Genomic DNA, 13,007 nt, shown 5'->3' on the forward strand with positions numbered 1-13,007 from the left:
GCTAAGGAAATTCCTCCTCATCACAGTTCTATAAGGACATCATTCTATTCTGAGGCTGTGCCATCTGGTCCTAGACTCCCATGGCGTAGGAAACATTCTCTCCATGTCCATTCTATCTAGGCCCTCAACATTCAATAGATATTATGAGAATCCTCCTCATTCTTCTAAACTGCTGTGAGTACAGGCTCAGAACCTTTAAACACTCTTCTAATCTTATCAAAATTGACATTAGCCTTTATGACTTTGCACTGCACTGCTGTTGCATATCGGCAATTTTACATCATACGAGTCCTATCAATCTGATTCTGAACTTACTGCCCTTGCCACCCAGGTTTTCATCAAGTCCTTTGATGGCACTATTGATTTAATTTGTAATATTATCATAATTTTTATGTCTTTGCACTATACTGCTGCTGCAAAACAACAAACTTTACTTCATATAAGGCAGTGTCAATAAACCTGATTCTGATTCTAATTCTGACCTTATCTGACCCCCAAATCACTCAATTCCCTTCCTATCCAAACTTCAAAGACTGAATATCATTAATGTTCAGTGAATTTATTTACTTATTTAGAGGTAAACCATGGAACAGGCTCTTCTGGCTCAGCGGCCGCACCATCCATCAACATACCTATTTAACATTGGCCCGATCGGGGGACAATTTACAATGTCCGTTTAACCTATTAACCGGTAGGTCTTCGGACTGTAGGAGGAAACTGGAGCACCAGGAGGAAACCCTCGCGGTCATGGGGGTGGGGGAGCAGATGTCCAAACTCCTTACAGATGGCACTGGAATTGAATTCCAAACTCTGGAACGCCCCAAGCTGAAATAGCATCGCTCTAAGCTCTACATTACTATGGCAAAGAGATTTCCAAAGATTCAGCTCCTTCTGAAGCAGTGTATTACACTAGATTTCATTCCTAAATTTAAAAAAAATCAAGCACAGACTAACAGGGGTTCCAAACCTTTTATATGCCATGGACTCTTTCCAGTAACCAAGGGGTCAGTGGACCCTAGGTTGGAAACCCCCGGACTAAGATGTTTGATGCTCTTCTTTATTACTCCTTTAACTCAGTTAAAACATCACAAGATGCATTTTAGGACCTTTGACAATTAGAATTTGACTTCAAGTCATACAAAACAGTAGTGGCGTGGTTAGCGTTTACACTATTACAGTGTCAGTGATCAGGGTACAATTCCTTCTGCTGTCTGTAAGGAGTTTGTACGTTCTCCCTGTGACTGTGTAGGTTTCCTTTGGGTGCTCCGGTTTCCTCCCACATTCCAAAGATGTAAGGGTTAGTGGGTTAATTGGTCAAATGGGAGTCATTGGGCCTGTTACTATGCTGTATCTCTAAATAACAGATGCTCCTCTAGCTACTGTTCTCAAACATTGTGAAATACTCAAACACTCTGCCTCGAATACCCACTCGGGAAGCAAGTTTCAGATTCCATTCACCCTTCTCAATCTCTTATCCCTCACCTTTAAACTTTGCCCTTTTCCACCAGCAAACGTTTCCTGTTATCTACCTTATATATCAGAATCAGGTTTATTATCACAGACATCATCATTGGGTAGATTTAACGTGTAGGTTGATAGGTCCGTGATTAGTCAGGGTGTCAAAGCTTACAGGGAGAAGGCAGGAGAACGGGATTGAGAGGGATAATGAATCAGCCATATTTGAATGGCTGAACAGACAGGATGAGCCGAGTGGCCTAATTCTATTTTTACATCTTACAGTCTTATAAATAAATAAATAAAGCTCTGAGTGATTGCTGTGTGGTTTTGGCAGATATTACAGTTTCAGTAAACTTTCATTCCACTGACAGATTAACAATAAAGTTAATTTTCTTACATGTACAACCAGGCACAAAGAGATCACCCTTGATGCAGAGATCTGCTATATGTACTTAGCATTCAGCTGCTTTCAAGCAGTGTTCAACGTTTGACAGTGACCAGCTAACCACTGCTGAGTTTAATCTTTTGAGGGAGGTCTAAGATTTATTTGGAGAGTGATTATGTAAGCGCAGTAAATCCTGTGGGTGAATTGGAGGGAGCGAGGGTTCCTTAGACCACACACTGTCCTTCCAGGGTCTCAGAAATCTCTGGCAACCCTTCCTCATGTTGTGCTTCCCCCCACCCACGCTACCATTCTTCTTCGGGGTCGCTTTGATTGGCGTTCTGTCACAGTTGATAAAGAGACTGGCGACTGTCAAATAAAGGAAGGGTGGTCCCAATCAGCATCATGTCAGTCATCGGGGGAATCCTTTCATCAGCTCCTCAGAGAGGGGAGTGAGCTGCGTTTTGTGAACTTCGCTCTTGGCAGTAAACTTCCCAGTTCCTGGGAGTGGCAGATGGAGCACAGCGCAGGAGAAGTATATACTTGCGCACTTTTGTAGAACGAATAAAAGCCGAGACTATTTTTTAAATGGGCAGAAATCAGAGGTGCAAATGGACTTAAAAGTTCTCGTGCAGGATTCCCTAAAGGTTAACTTGCCAGTTGAGTGGGTGGTAAGGAAGCCAAATGCAATGTTAGCATTTGTTTTGAGAGGACTAGAATATAAAAGCAAAGATGTAACACTGAGGATTTAGTCGGGCTGTACTTGGACTACCGTGAGCAGTTTTAGGGCCCTTATCTAAGAAAGGGAAGTAAAGATGTGTTGGCATTGGAAAGAGTCCAGAGGAGATTCATGAGAATGATTCTGGGAATGAAGGGGTTAACATATGAGGACTCTTTGATGGCTGTGGGTCTGAACTTGCTCAAACTTAGAAGAATGTGGTGGGGGTGGAATCTAATTATAATCCATAGAGTATTGAAAGACCTAGATAGAGCGAACGCGGTAGAAGGAATAAGGGCATAGACTAGTTTCTAAATGGGAGAAAAAAATCAGAAATCAGGGTGCAAAGGAGCTTGAGAGTCTTTATGCAGGATTCCCTGAAGGTTGAGTCAACGCAAATGCAACATTAGCATTCTTTTCAAGAGTATAAAAGCAAGGACATTACACTGAGGCTTTATAAGGCTCTGGTCAGACCACGTCAAACCCTCCAGCTTTTGGCTTCCTTTCCCTCAGAAAAAGACTATGTGCATTCACACTGTCTAGGTGTAGATAGAGTGCACGGCCTTTTTCCCAGGGCAGTAAGAGCTACCACACAGGGATATAGTTAAAGTGATTGGAGGAAAGTATAGGGGAATGTCAAAGGTAGGTTTTTCACACAGAGTGGTGGTGTGTGGAACACACTGTCAGGGGGGCTGGTAGATGAGAAATCTACGCCGAGATTTCAATTAACATTCAGGCTGCAAAATCAATACATTTAGATCTAAACAAAATCTAGATGTGGGCAGATAAATGGTTGATGAATATAAGCAAATGCAAAATATTACATATAGGAAGTAGAAATATTAGATACAAATATACAATGGGGGGGTGGTCTTGAGTTAGAAAGCGCACTGTAGGAGAAGGATTTGAGCGTCCTGGTAGACTTTTCACTATCAACATCTCTAGACAATGCACAGAAGTGATTAGGAAGGCTAATAGAATGTGGGGCTATGTAATGAGTGCAGTTCAAGTCTAGTTCTCCTTAAGCTTGTGAGGCTCACATTGAGTACTGTGTACAACTTTGGTCTCTATTTTGTGCGGGATGAGAAAGCACTGAAGAGGGCTCAGAAAAGGACAACGGGACTCATTCCACATCTGCAGGGTATGAGCTATGAAGAAAGATCGAAATAATTAAATCCTTTTAGTTTAAGAAGACACAGAATGAGAGGAGACATGATAGAAGTGTTCAAAATCATTAAGGGTATAAGTGATGTGGATGCCAGTTGCTACTTCAGAATTAATCCATCAATGAGGTAAGGGGCCATGGGTGGAGACTGGTTAAAGGGAGATTTCAGACTAATATCAGGAACCATTTCTTTACACAGTGAGTCATGGACAGATGGAACAAACTACATACCTAGTTGTGCAGTTGAGAAATCAACTCGCTTTCAACTTTCAAATCTAAACTCAGTAGATAATTCAACATACTATGTGAATAGGAATTCGGCAAGCTTTGTTGGGCTGAATGGCCTATTGTCAAAATCTTTCTAATTTTCTTATGTTCTAATTTCATTTAGAGATACAGCATAATAACAGGCCCTTCTGGTGTAACAAGCTCACGCTGCCCATTGACAGCCATGTCACCAATTAATCTACTAACTTCGGAATGTGGGAGGAAAGCCATATAGTCACAGGGAGAACGTACAAACTCCTTATGGACCACGGCAGAATTGAACCCAGGTCGTAGGCACTGTAGTAGCGTTACATTAACCATTACACTGCCATGATAGAGGCAGATTTAAGAGATTTTCAGATAGGCACTTGGATGATAGAAAACTGAAAGGCTATAGGGGAAGGAAGGGTTAGCTTGATGTTGGTGTAGATTAAAAGGTTTGCATAACAGCGCGGGTCAATGGCCTGTACTGTGCTCTACTACTCTATGTTTAATGCTGCTGGAATCTTGCTCTGCACAAGAGGGTCATCCCATTTGTAACTCTTCAGCAATGTCTACAAGCATGTAAAGTAATTGGAGACCCGTGTAAATATGTTTGCATTATTGACAGAGGGAAAAGGGCGGAAACTTGTCCATGCTGATCAAGGTGCATTTTCTCAAACTTTACCTCTTTTCACCCCTCATTCTCAGGTTCAGTCTCTGCAGTGACGCCAAATCTTTCTCCAGCCTCCAGCCGTCGGAATGCAAGGACACTGGTGGCTGGGAGAGGGAGGTGGGTGTCGAGGGATTCCTCAGGAGACCTTTTGTCAGGGGAGATGTCTCGGCCACGCCAGGAGCCAAGAGCAAGAGGCTTACGCACGTTCAGAAAGCCGTGGATGGTGGAATCCCACAGACAGTCCAGCCCCGTGGTTACCAGTGTCTCTGATATCAGAGAGAGTGAGTACAGTGTCCTGGGGCACCAGGATAGTGTAGCGCTTTGCATGATGCTATTACAGTTCAGGGAATCAGAGTTTGCAGTTCAATCCTAGCATCCTCTGTAAGAAAATTTGTACTTTCTTCTTGTGAACTGTGGCTTTCTTCTGGGCGCTCCAGTTTCCCCCCACAGTTCAAAGATGTACCAGTTAGCAGGCTAATTGGTCATTGTAAATTGTCCTGTGATTAGGCTAGGGTTAAGTAGGTGGGTTGTTGGGTGCTGTGCCTCATTGGGCAGGAAGGCCCTGGTCCCTGTTGTATCTCTAAATGAGCAAATCAATATTAGAGAGCATAGCTTATGAGCAGCTCTATAAAAATCTGGTTAGACCACACTTGGAGTTCAGTTATGGTTGCCTCATTATAGGAAGGATGTGAAAGCTTGAGAAAGGGTGCAGGGGAGATTTATCAGGATGCTGCCTGGATTAGAAGCATGTCTTTATGAGGAAAGGATGAGCAAGCTAGGGCTTTCCTCTTCAGAGCAAAGGAGGCTGAGGAGTAAATTGATAAAAGTGTACAAGATGATTGATGCACCATCAATAACTCACTCTGAGACGTAAGGTGAGATATCAGCTTTAATTGACTGGAAGAAGGAACAAGCAGTGAGTGACCACCATACTACATCCTGGAGACTGAGAGGCCGGGCTCAGGCCTTGATCGCCTTTATACAGGGGTCTGTGGGAGAAGCCACAGGAGCAGTCAGCAGGGGGGGTGTCCAGACAGGTGTATGTAGTTCACCACACGGGGTCTGTGGGAGGAGCCACAGGAGCAGTCAGCAGGGGGCGTGTCCAGACAGGTATATGTAGTTCACCACACGGGGTCTGTGGGAGGAGCCACAGGAGCAGTCAGCAGGGGGCGTGTCCAGACAGGTATATGTAGTTCACCACACGGGGTCTGTGGGAGGAGCCACAGGAGCGGTCAGCAGTCGGGGTGTCCAGACGGGTATATGTAGTTCACCACACGGGGTCTGTGGGAGGAGCCACAGGAGCAGTCAGGAGGGGGTGTGTCCAGACAGGTATATGTAGTTCACCACACGGGGTCTGTGGGAGGAGCCACAGGAGCAGTCAGGAGGGGGCGTGTCCAGACAGGTATATGTAGTTCACCACACGGGGTCTGTGGGAGGAGCCACAGGAGCGGTCAGCAGTCGGGGTGTCCAGACGGGTATATGTAGTTCACCACACGGGGTCTGTGGGAGGAGCCACAGGAGCAGTCAGGAGGGGGTGTGTCCAGACAGGTATATGTAGTTCACCACACGGGGTCTGTGGGAGGAGCCACAGGAGCAGTCAGGAGGGGGTGTGTCCAGACAGGTATATGTAGTTCACCGCAATGATGAGACAAAGATTGAATGGACAGCCAGGGACTTTCACCAAGGTGGAAATGATGAAAACAAGAGGGTATCATTTTCAGGTAGCTGGAGGAAAATATAGAGGAGTGATGTCAGAAATTGCAGGGGCCCTAGTAGAGATATTTGAAACATCCTGAGCCACGGGTGAGGTACCAGAGGATTGGAGGATAACCAATGTTGTTCCATTGTTTAAGAAAGATTCCAAGAACAACTCTGTAAATTGTAGGTGAGCCTGACGTTAGTAGTGGGAAAGTTATTTGAAGGTATTCTAAGGGTCTGGATATATAGATATTTGGATAGACAGGGACTGATTATCAAGTTACCAGGATGAAGGCAAGGCAGTGGATGTTATCTACATGGACTTTAGTAAGGTCTTTGACTGGATCCTGCAAGGGAGTTTGGCCAAGAAGGTTCAGTCGCTTGGCATTCAAGATGAGATAGCAAATTAGATTAGACCTTTGTTTTGTGGGAGAAGCCAGAGAGTGGGTGGTAAGTCGTTGCCTCTCTGACCGGAGGCCTGTGTCTAGTGGTGTGCCGCAGGGATCGGTGCTGGGTGTGTTGTTGGTTGTCATCTGTATCAATAAACTGGATGATAATGTGGTCAATTGGATCAGCAAATTTGCAGATGACACCAAGTTTGGGGGTGTAGTGGACAGTGAAGAAGACTATAAAAGCTTGCAGTGGGATCTGGACCAGCCAGTGAAATGAGCTGAAAAATGGCAGATGGAATTCAATGCAGACAAGTGTGAGTGTTTCACATTTGAAAGGACCAGCCAGGGTAGGTTTTACATAGTGAACAGCAGGGCACTGTGTGGTAGAACAGAAGGATCTGAGAATATAGATCCAGAATTCCTTGAGAGTGGCATCATTGATAGAATCTTGAATAAAGTTTCTGGCACACTGGCCTTCATAAATCAAAGTACTGAGTAGAGAAGATGGGGTGTTATGTTGAAGTTGAATAAGACATTGGTGAGGACTAATTTGAAGCATTAGACCATAAGACTATGAGATATAGGAGCAGAATTAGGCCATTTGGCCCATGAGTCTGCTCCACTATTTCATCATGGCTGATTAATTTTTTCTCTCAGCCCCAATCTCCTGCCTTCTCTCTGTATCCCTTCATGCTCCAGCTAGTCAAGATTCTACCAAGTCCTGCCTTAAATATTCATCAAGACTCGGCCCTCATAGCTGCCTGTGGCAAAGAATTCCACAGGTTCACTACGCTCTGGCTAAAGAAATTCCTAAAAAGATGCCCCTCTATTCTGAGGTTGTGTCCTCTGGTCTCCGACTCTCCCACCACAGGAAACATACTCTCCACATCCACTTTATCAAGGTCTTTCACCATTCGATATGTTTCAATGATGTCACCCCTTCTTCTGAATTCTAGTGAATGCAGGCCCAGAGCCATCAAACACTTTTCATATGACCAGCCATACAATCCTGAAATCATTTTCATGAACCTCCTTTGAACCGTCTCCAATTCAGCATATCCTTCTATGTGAAGTTTTGGTCACCTACGTAGAGGAAAAATATAAACAAGGCTGAAAGAGTAGAGAGAAAGTTTGCAAGGATGTTGCCAACACTTGAGGACCTGAGTTATGGTGAAAAGTTGAATAGGTTAGGACTTTATTGTCTAGAATGTAGATGATTGAGGAGACACTTGATACAAAATTACGTGTGGTATAGGTAGGGTAAATGCAAGCAGGCTTTTTCCATTGAGGCTGGTTGAGACTACAACTAGAAGTCATGGATTAAGTGTGAAATATGAAATGTTTAAGGGTAACATGAGGGGGAAATTCTTCACTCAGAGGGTCAAGAGAGTTTGGACTTACTACCAGCACAAGTGGTGAATATGGGGTGAGGTTCAACATTTAAGAGAAGTTTGGATAGGTACTTGGATGAGAAGAGTATGGAGAGCTATGGTCTGTATACAATTTAATGGAACTAGGCAGAATAGTGGTCCATCATTGACTAGATGGGCCAAAGGGTCTGTTTCTGTGCTGTAGTTTTCTATGACTCTTACATCATGGACCAAAGATCCTGTGTTGTGCTGTTGCATGTTGTATGTTTTAATGTGACCTGTTCACCAAGTGATGTCAGCTCTGTGCCTTTAAGTATCAGATTCAAATTGAAATTTATTTATCACATATACATCAAAACATATAGTGAAAGTGTCATTTGTTTTAACACAACTGAACACCTTAGGATGTGCCAGGGGCAGCCCACAAGTGTTACCACATATTGTGGCACCAACACAATGCTCAGCAGAACAACACAGAACACAACAAGCAACAAAGCAAGTCCCCTTTCCTCGTTCACAACTTCCCTTCCATCCACATGCATGGTCTGACCTCCAACTCCAGGACCGGCCTCCAGTCTGCAAGATTCAGCATTGGACTACGAAATATCAGTTGAGTCACCATCTCTCAGGTGAAATGTGAGGCCTACACTCTGCATTCCTCCTCTCTGTCTCCATCTGCATAAAAAAGAAGAGAGTCACGCAGCATGAATCTAGACCGTCCAGCTCAACTTGTTCATGCAGACCACCTCTGTTAGTCCCATTTGCCTGCATTTGCTCCATATCGTTCTCAACCCCTCCTAGCTATGTATCTGTCCAGCTGCTTTATAGGTGTTGTTAATGTACTGCATCTGCCTTAACCATTTCTTCTGGCAACTCGTTCCATATATTGGCCACCTTCCAAATGAAAATTTACCCCTCAGTTTCCTTTTAAACCTCTCCTCTTTAAATCAGAATCGGAACCAGGTTTATTATCACTGACATACGCTGTGAAATTTGCTGTTTTATAGCAGCAGTACATGGCAACACATAAAATATACTTTAAGTTACAATAAGAAATAGAAAGAGCAATGCTAAAAGAGAGCAAAAAGTGAGGTGGTGTTCATGGTCCACTCAGGAATCTGATCTCAACCCCATTCTCCTTCCTTCTCCCATAACCTTGATACCCTGACTAATCAACAGCCTATCAACCTCCACTTTAAATACACACAATGACTTGGCCTCCACAGCTGCCTGTGGCAATGAATTGCACAGATTCACCACCCTCTGGCTAAAGAAATTCCTCCTTATAAATACAGTGTTAGTCTACCCAACCTTGCCCTTGAATCCTAGAAACGTTCCACCCTCCTCTTCAAATTCTGGGGTTTGGAGGAAAAAATAAATGAGCCACGATCAAATGGCAGAGCAGACTTGATGGGTCTAGTTGCCGAATTCAACTCCTATGTCTTATGCTCTTAAATTTACAAGATGATTATCATTAGCAAGCCCCACAACCAAAGGATTCACTTTCAAGGACTCTTCATCTCACATTCTCAATATTTGTTGCTTATTTATATATTATTATGTCTTTCCTTTTGTATTTGCACAGTTTGTTGTCTTTTGTACTTTGGTTGAATGTCCAGGTTGGTGCAGACTTTAATTGATTCCAGTATGGTTATTATTCCATAGATTTACTGAGTATGCCCGCAAGAAAGTGAATCTAAGGGTTGTATATGGTGACAAATATGTTCTCTGATAATCAATTTACTTTGAAATTTAAACTACCTCTAGGCTGAAGAGCAAGCACTTAGTTCAGATTCCGATTCATTTATTTATCACATGTACTTCAAAACATACAATGAAATGTGACATTTGTGGTAACAACTAACCAACACACCTGAGAGTGTGCTGGGGGCAGCCCCCAAGTGTCACCACACATTCTGGTGCCAACATAGCATTCCCGCAATGCTCGGCAGAACAACACAAAACACAACAAGCAACAAAACGTGCCTGTTCCTCCTTCCCACACGTGGATAGCCCACCAACTCCAGGACAGGCGTCTGGGCCTCCAGCCTCCCAGTATCAGGACAGGCCTCCAGCCTCCAGGAAAGGGGCCTCTGGGCCTCCCACCTCCAGTATCCAGGCTTTGGCCATCGGGCTTCAACTTCCTGATTTCTGATTGATGGTCAGACTTCGCTCTTCGATATTGACCCCTGGACTAGCTGATGATGGGACCCCAAACTCCAGTCTTGCTGACAGGCCAGTCCTCGTACCTCCTGCTTGCATGCATATCTGATCCTAGGATTTTGGTGCGCTGGTAGAAAATCTTGCCTTTTTAAAAGATCTTGAACCATTTGGTCCAGTTTTCACTCTAATTTGAGGCCCAATACCCACAGCTGACATTCATCACCTGTCCATGTCACTGGCTTCAAGTGCAGAGTGAAGGCCTAGATTCTGGATTTCCTTCATCCCACATCCACGTCATCAGCCTTCAAGTGTGGAGCACTAACCTCTAGCTATACTGCATCCCTGTTCCTAAACCATCACCTGACCCCTAAATCTGGCCCCAAAAACATCCCTTGAGTTTAATGAACAACTAAGTCTGACAAATGTTCTTGATGGAGACCACAGCTTGGTGTCATCTTGCCCCAGCCCTCCATCAGTGGTTCCTAAAAATATGGTGTGGTTTCTTGAATCATGTCACTGTGTGTGAAGCTGAAATTTCTACAACGATGGGTGTTGTGGGAGATTAGCCCAACATCAATGAAGTAAGATGAAATATATATACATCAATTAAATCCATGTAACCATTCGCCTACTAACCCATATGTCTTTGGAATGTGGGAGGAAAATGGAGCACCTTGAGGAAATCTGTGCCCATCATAATCTTATAAACCTCTATCAGATCTCCCCTCAGCCCCTGCCGCTCCAGAGAAAGCAGCTGATTATAGCGCATGCCCTCTAATCCAGGCAGCATCCTGGTAGACCTCTTCTGCATTCTCTCCAAAGCCTCGACATCCCTCCTGCAACCAGAACTGAATGCGATGCTCCGGATACAGCCTAACTAGAACTTCCTAAAGCTGCAACCTATCCTCTTGACTCTTGAACTCAATGTCTCCACTAATAAAAACAAATATGTTGAATGCCTTCTTCACTGCCTTACTGACTTGTGTGGGCACTTTTAGGGAGCTGTGGACTCGGACCCCAATATTCATCTCTTCACATATTTACCAAATTTCTTCTTACAGGTGAGTTGAGGATTCTGCAGGTATAGCAAGCATAAAATGGGTGCTAGGATGAGGGCAATCATTTAGTTGTGGAATTGAGCAGGCCTCAGTAAACATTTCAATACTTGATCACCTCTGATTGCATGAATGAATTTTGAAGATCCGTCTTGTCTTTTCTATGTTAAATGTTATTGTACACTTAAAACATATCTGTTTGCTTTCTGTGATAGCTTACTGTTTGAAATGTAATGGGTAATTAGGTGAGTTGAGTTAATCCAGGAGATGGTCTCTCCTCCCTGTAGGCCATTAGTCTGTTTGCTAACATTAGAGATGATTATTCGATCAATGGTGGAAAGCAAATAATATTTAGTATGTGCAAACAGCATTTGATAGATCCTAGGTTAATAATCTTCCGGGAAGATTTAGATTGTTAAAGCAAGTAAGATGGGATCCAAGGTTACTAGACAATTAAGAACAATCAGGGCTAAATTTGTCAGATAAATTAATGAGCTAATGAAAGCAGAAGAACCTACAGGTACTTGAAGTCCATCTCATTCTGATTTTTGTCTCAGTAAGAGTTATTAGTAGAAACTATGACACTGAGTGTGTCCATTCAGCCTATCCTAATTGTGATATCTCTTTGAAAGAGTTCTCCAGTTGGATTCACACCTCCTTTGCTTGTTCCCAGAGCCTTGCCGATTTTCTTCCCTTCAGATTTGTACCCATAAGACCGTAAGATGTAGGAGCTGAATTAGGCCTTTTGGACCATTGAGTTTGCTCTGCCATTCCATCGTGGCTAATTTATTATCCCTCTCAACCCTATTCTCCTGCCTTCTCCCCATAATCTTTGACACCCTTATTAGTCAAGAATCTATCACCCTCCACTATAACCAATATACCCAACAAATTGGGCTCCACAGTTGTCACAGATTTGGAGTCTAGAGGATTCACCATCCTCTAGCTAAAGAATTTCCTCCTCATTTCTGTTCTCTGTGTTCGAATCTTGGTCAGCTCCATCATGGGCACTAGCCTCCCCAACATCCTAGACACTTTCAAAGGACAATGCTTCAAAAAGACAGCATCCATCATTAAGGACCCCTGTCACCCAAGACGTGCCCTCTTCCCTTTTCTACCATTAGGAAGGAGGTACAGGAGCCTCAAGGCACACACTCAACAACTCAGAACCAGCTTCTTCCCCTCTGACCACAGATTTCTGAATGGACATGGACATTGAATCCAGGAGCACTACCACACCACTTTTCTTCTTTTTTTGCAGTACTTATTTAATTACTTTTTAATGTATGTATATTTCTTACTAAGATGCCTAAGGTGCCTAAGATTTTTGCACAGTAATGTTTTTGTCAATGTGGAGTGGAGAGCGAGTTTGGAAATTGCTGGGAGCAAAGGACGTTGGGAATGACAAAGGTGGAGCACCTTAGGAGGGGTGTGGGACAGGTGGCAGTGGAGTGGCAGGGGCAAAGTGTGGCTTGGGGCTGACACACACAGCCCTGAGACACCAGGCAAGGTCATTTGATCCCCTCTCCTCTCCCTTCCCCCTTCCCCAACTATGATTCCCCTCTCCCTGCCCTCTTCCCACTCTCAGTCCACAATAAAGAACCTTATCAGAATCAGGTTTATCATCACTCACATGTCTTGAATTTTTTTTGTTTGGCAGCAGTATAGTGCAATATGTAAAGTT

The 13,007-nt window shown here is 43.8% G+C and overlaps 1 protein-coding gene across 18 annotated transcripts in view; it reads left to right on the forward strand.

Annotated features, from left to right (window-relative positions):
• LOC132398701 (uncharacterized) overlaps positions 1-13,007 on the forward strand; it is a 173,400-nt gene that overhangs the window by 86,710 nt on the left and 73,683 nt on the right. For all 18 annotated transcript variants that reach the window (XM_059978497.1, XM_059978493.1, XM_059978494.1 and 15 more), the window contains one exon: positions 4,681-4,926. In XM_059978497.1, the coding sequence (XP_059834480.1) occupies positions 4,681-4,926 (246 nt within the window). The remainder of the gene's footprint in view (positions 1-4,680; positions 4,927-13,007) is intronic.

This window comes from Hypanus sabinus, chromosome 8 (genome assembly GCF_030144855.1).
Source record: "Hypanus sabinus isolate sHypSab1 chromosome 8, sHypSab1.hap1, whole genome shotgun sequence".
Lineage (NCBI taxonomy): Eukaryota > Metazoa > Chordata > Chondrichthyes > Myliobatiformes > Dasyatidae > Hypanus > Hypanus sabinus.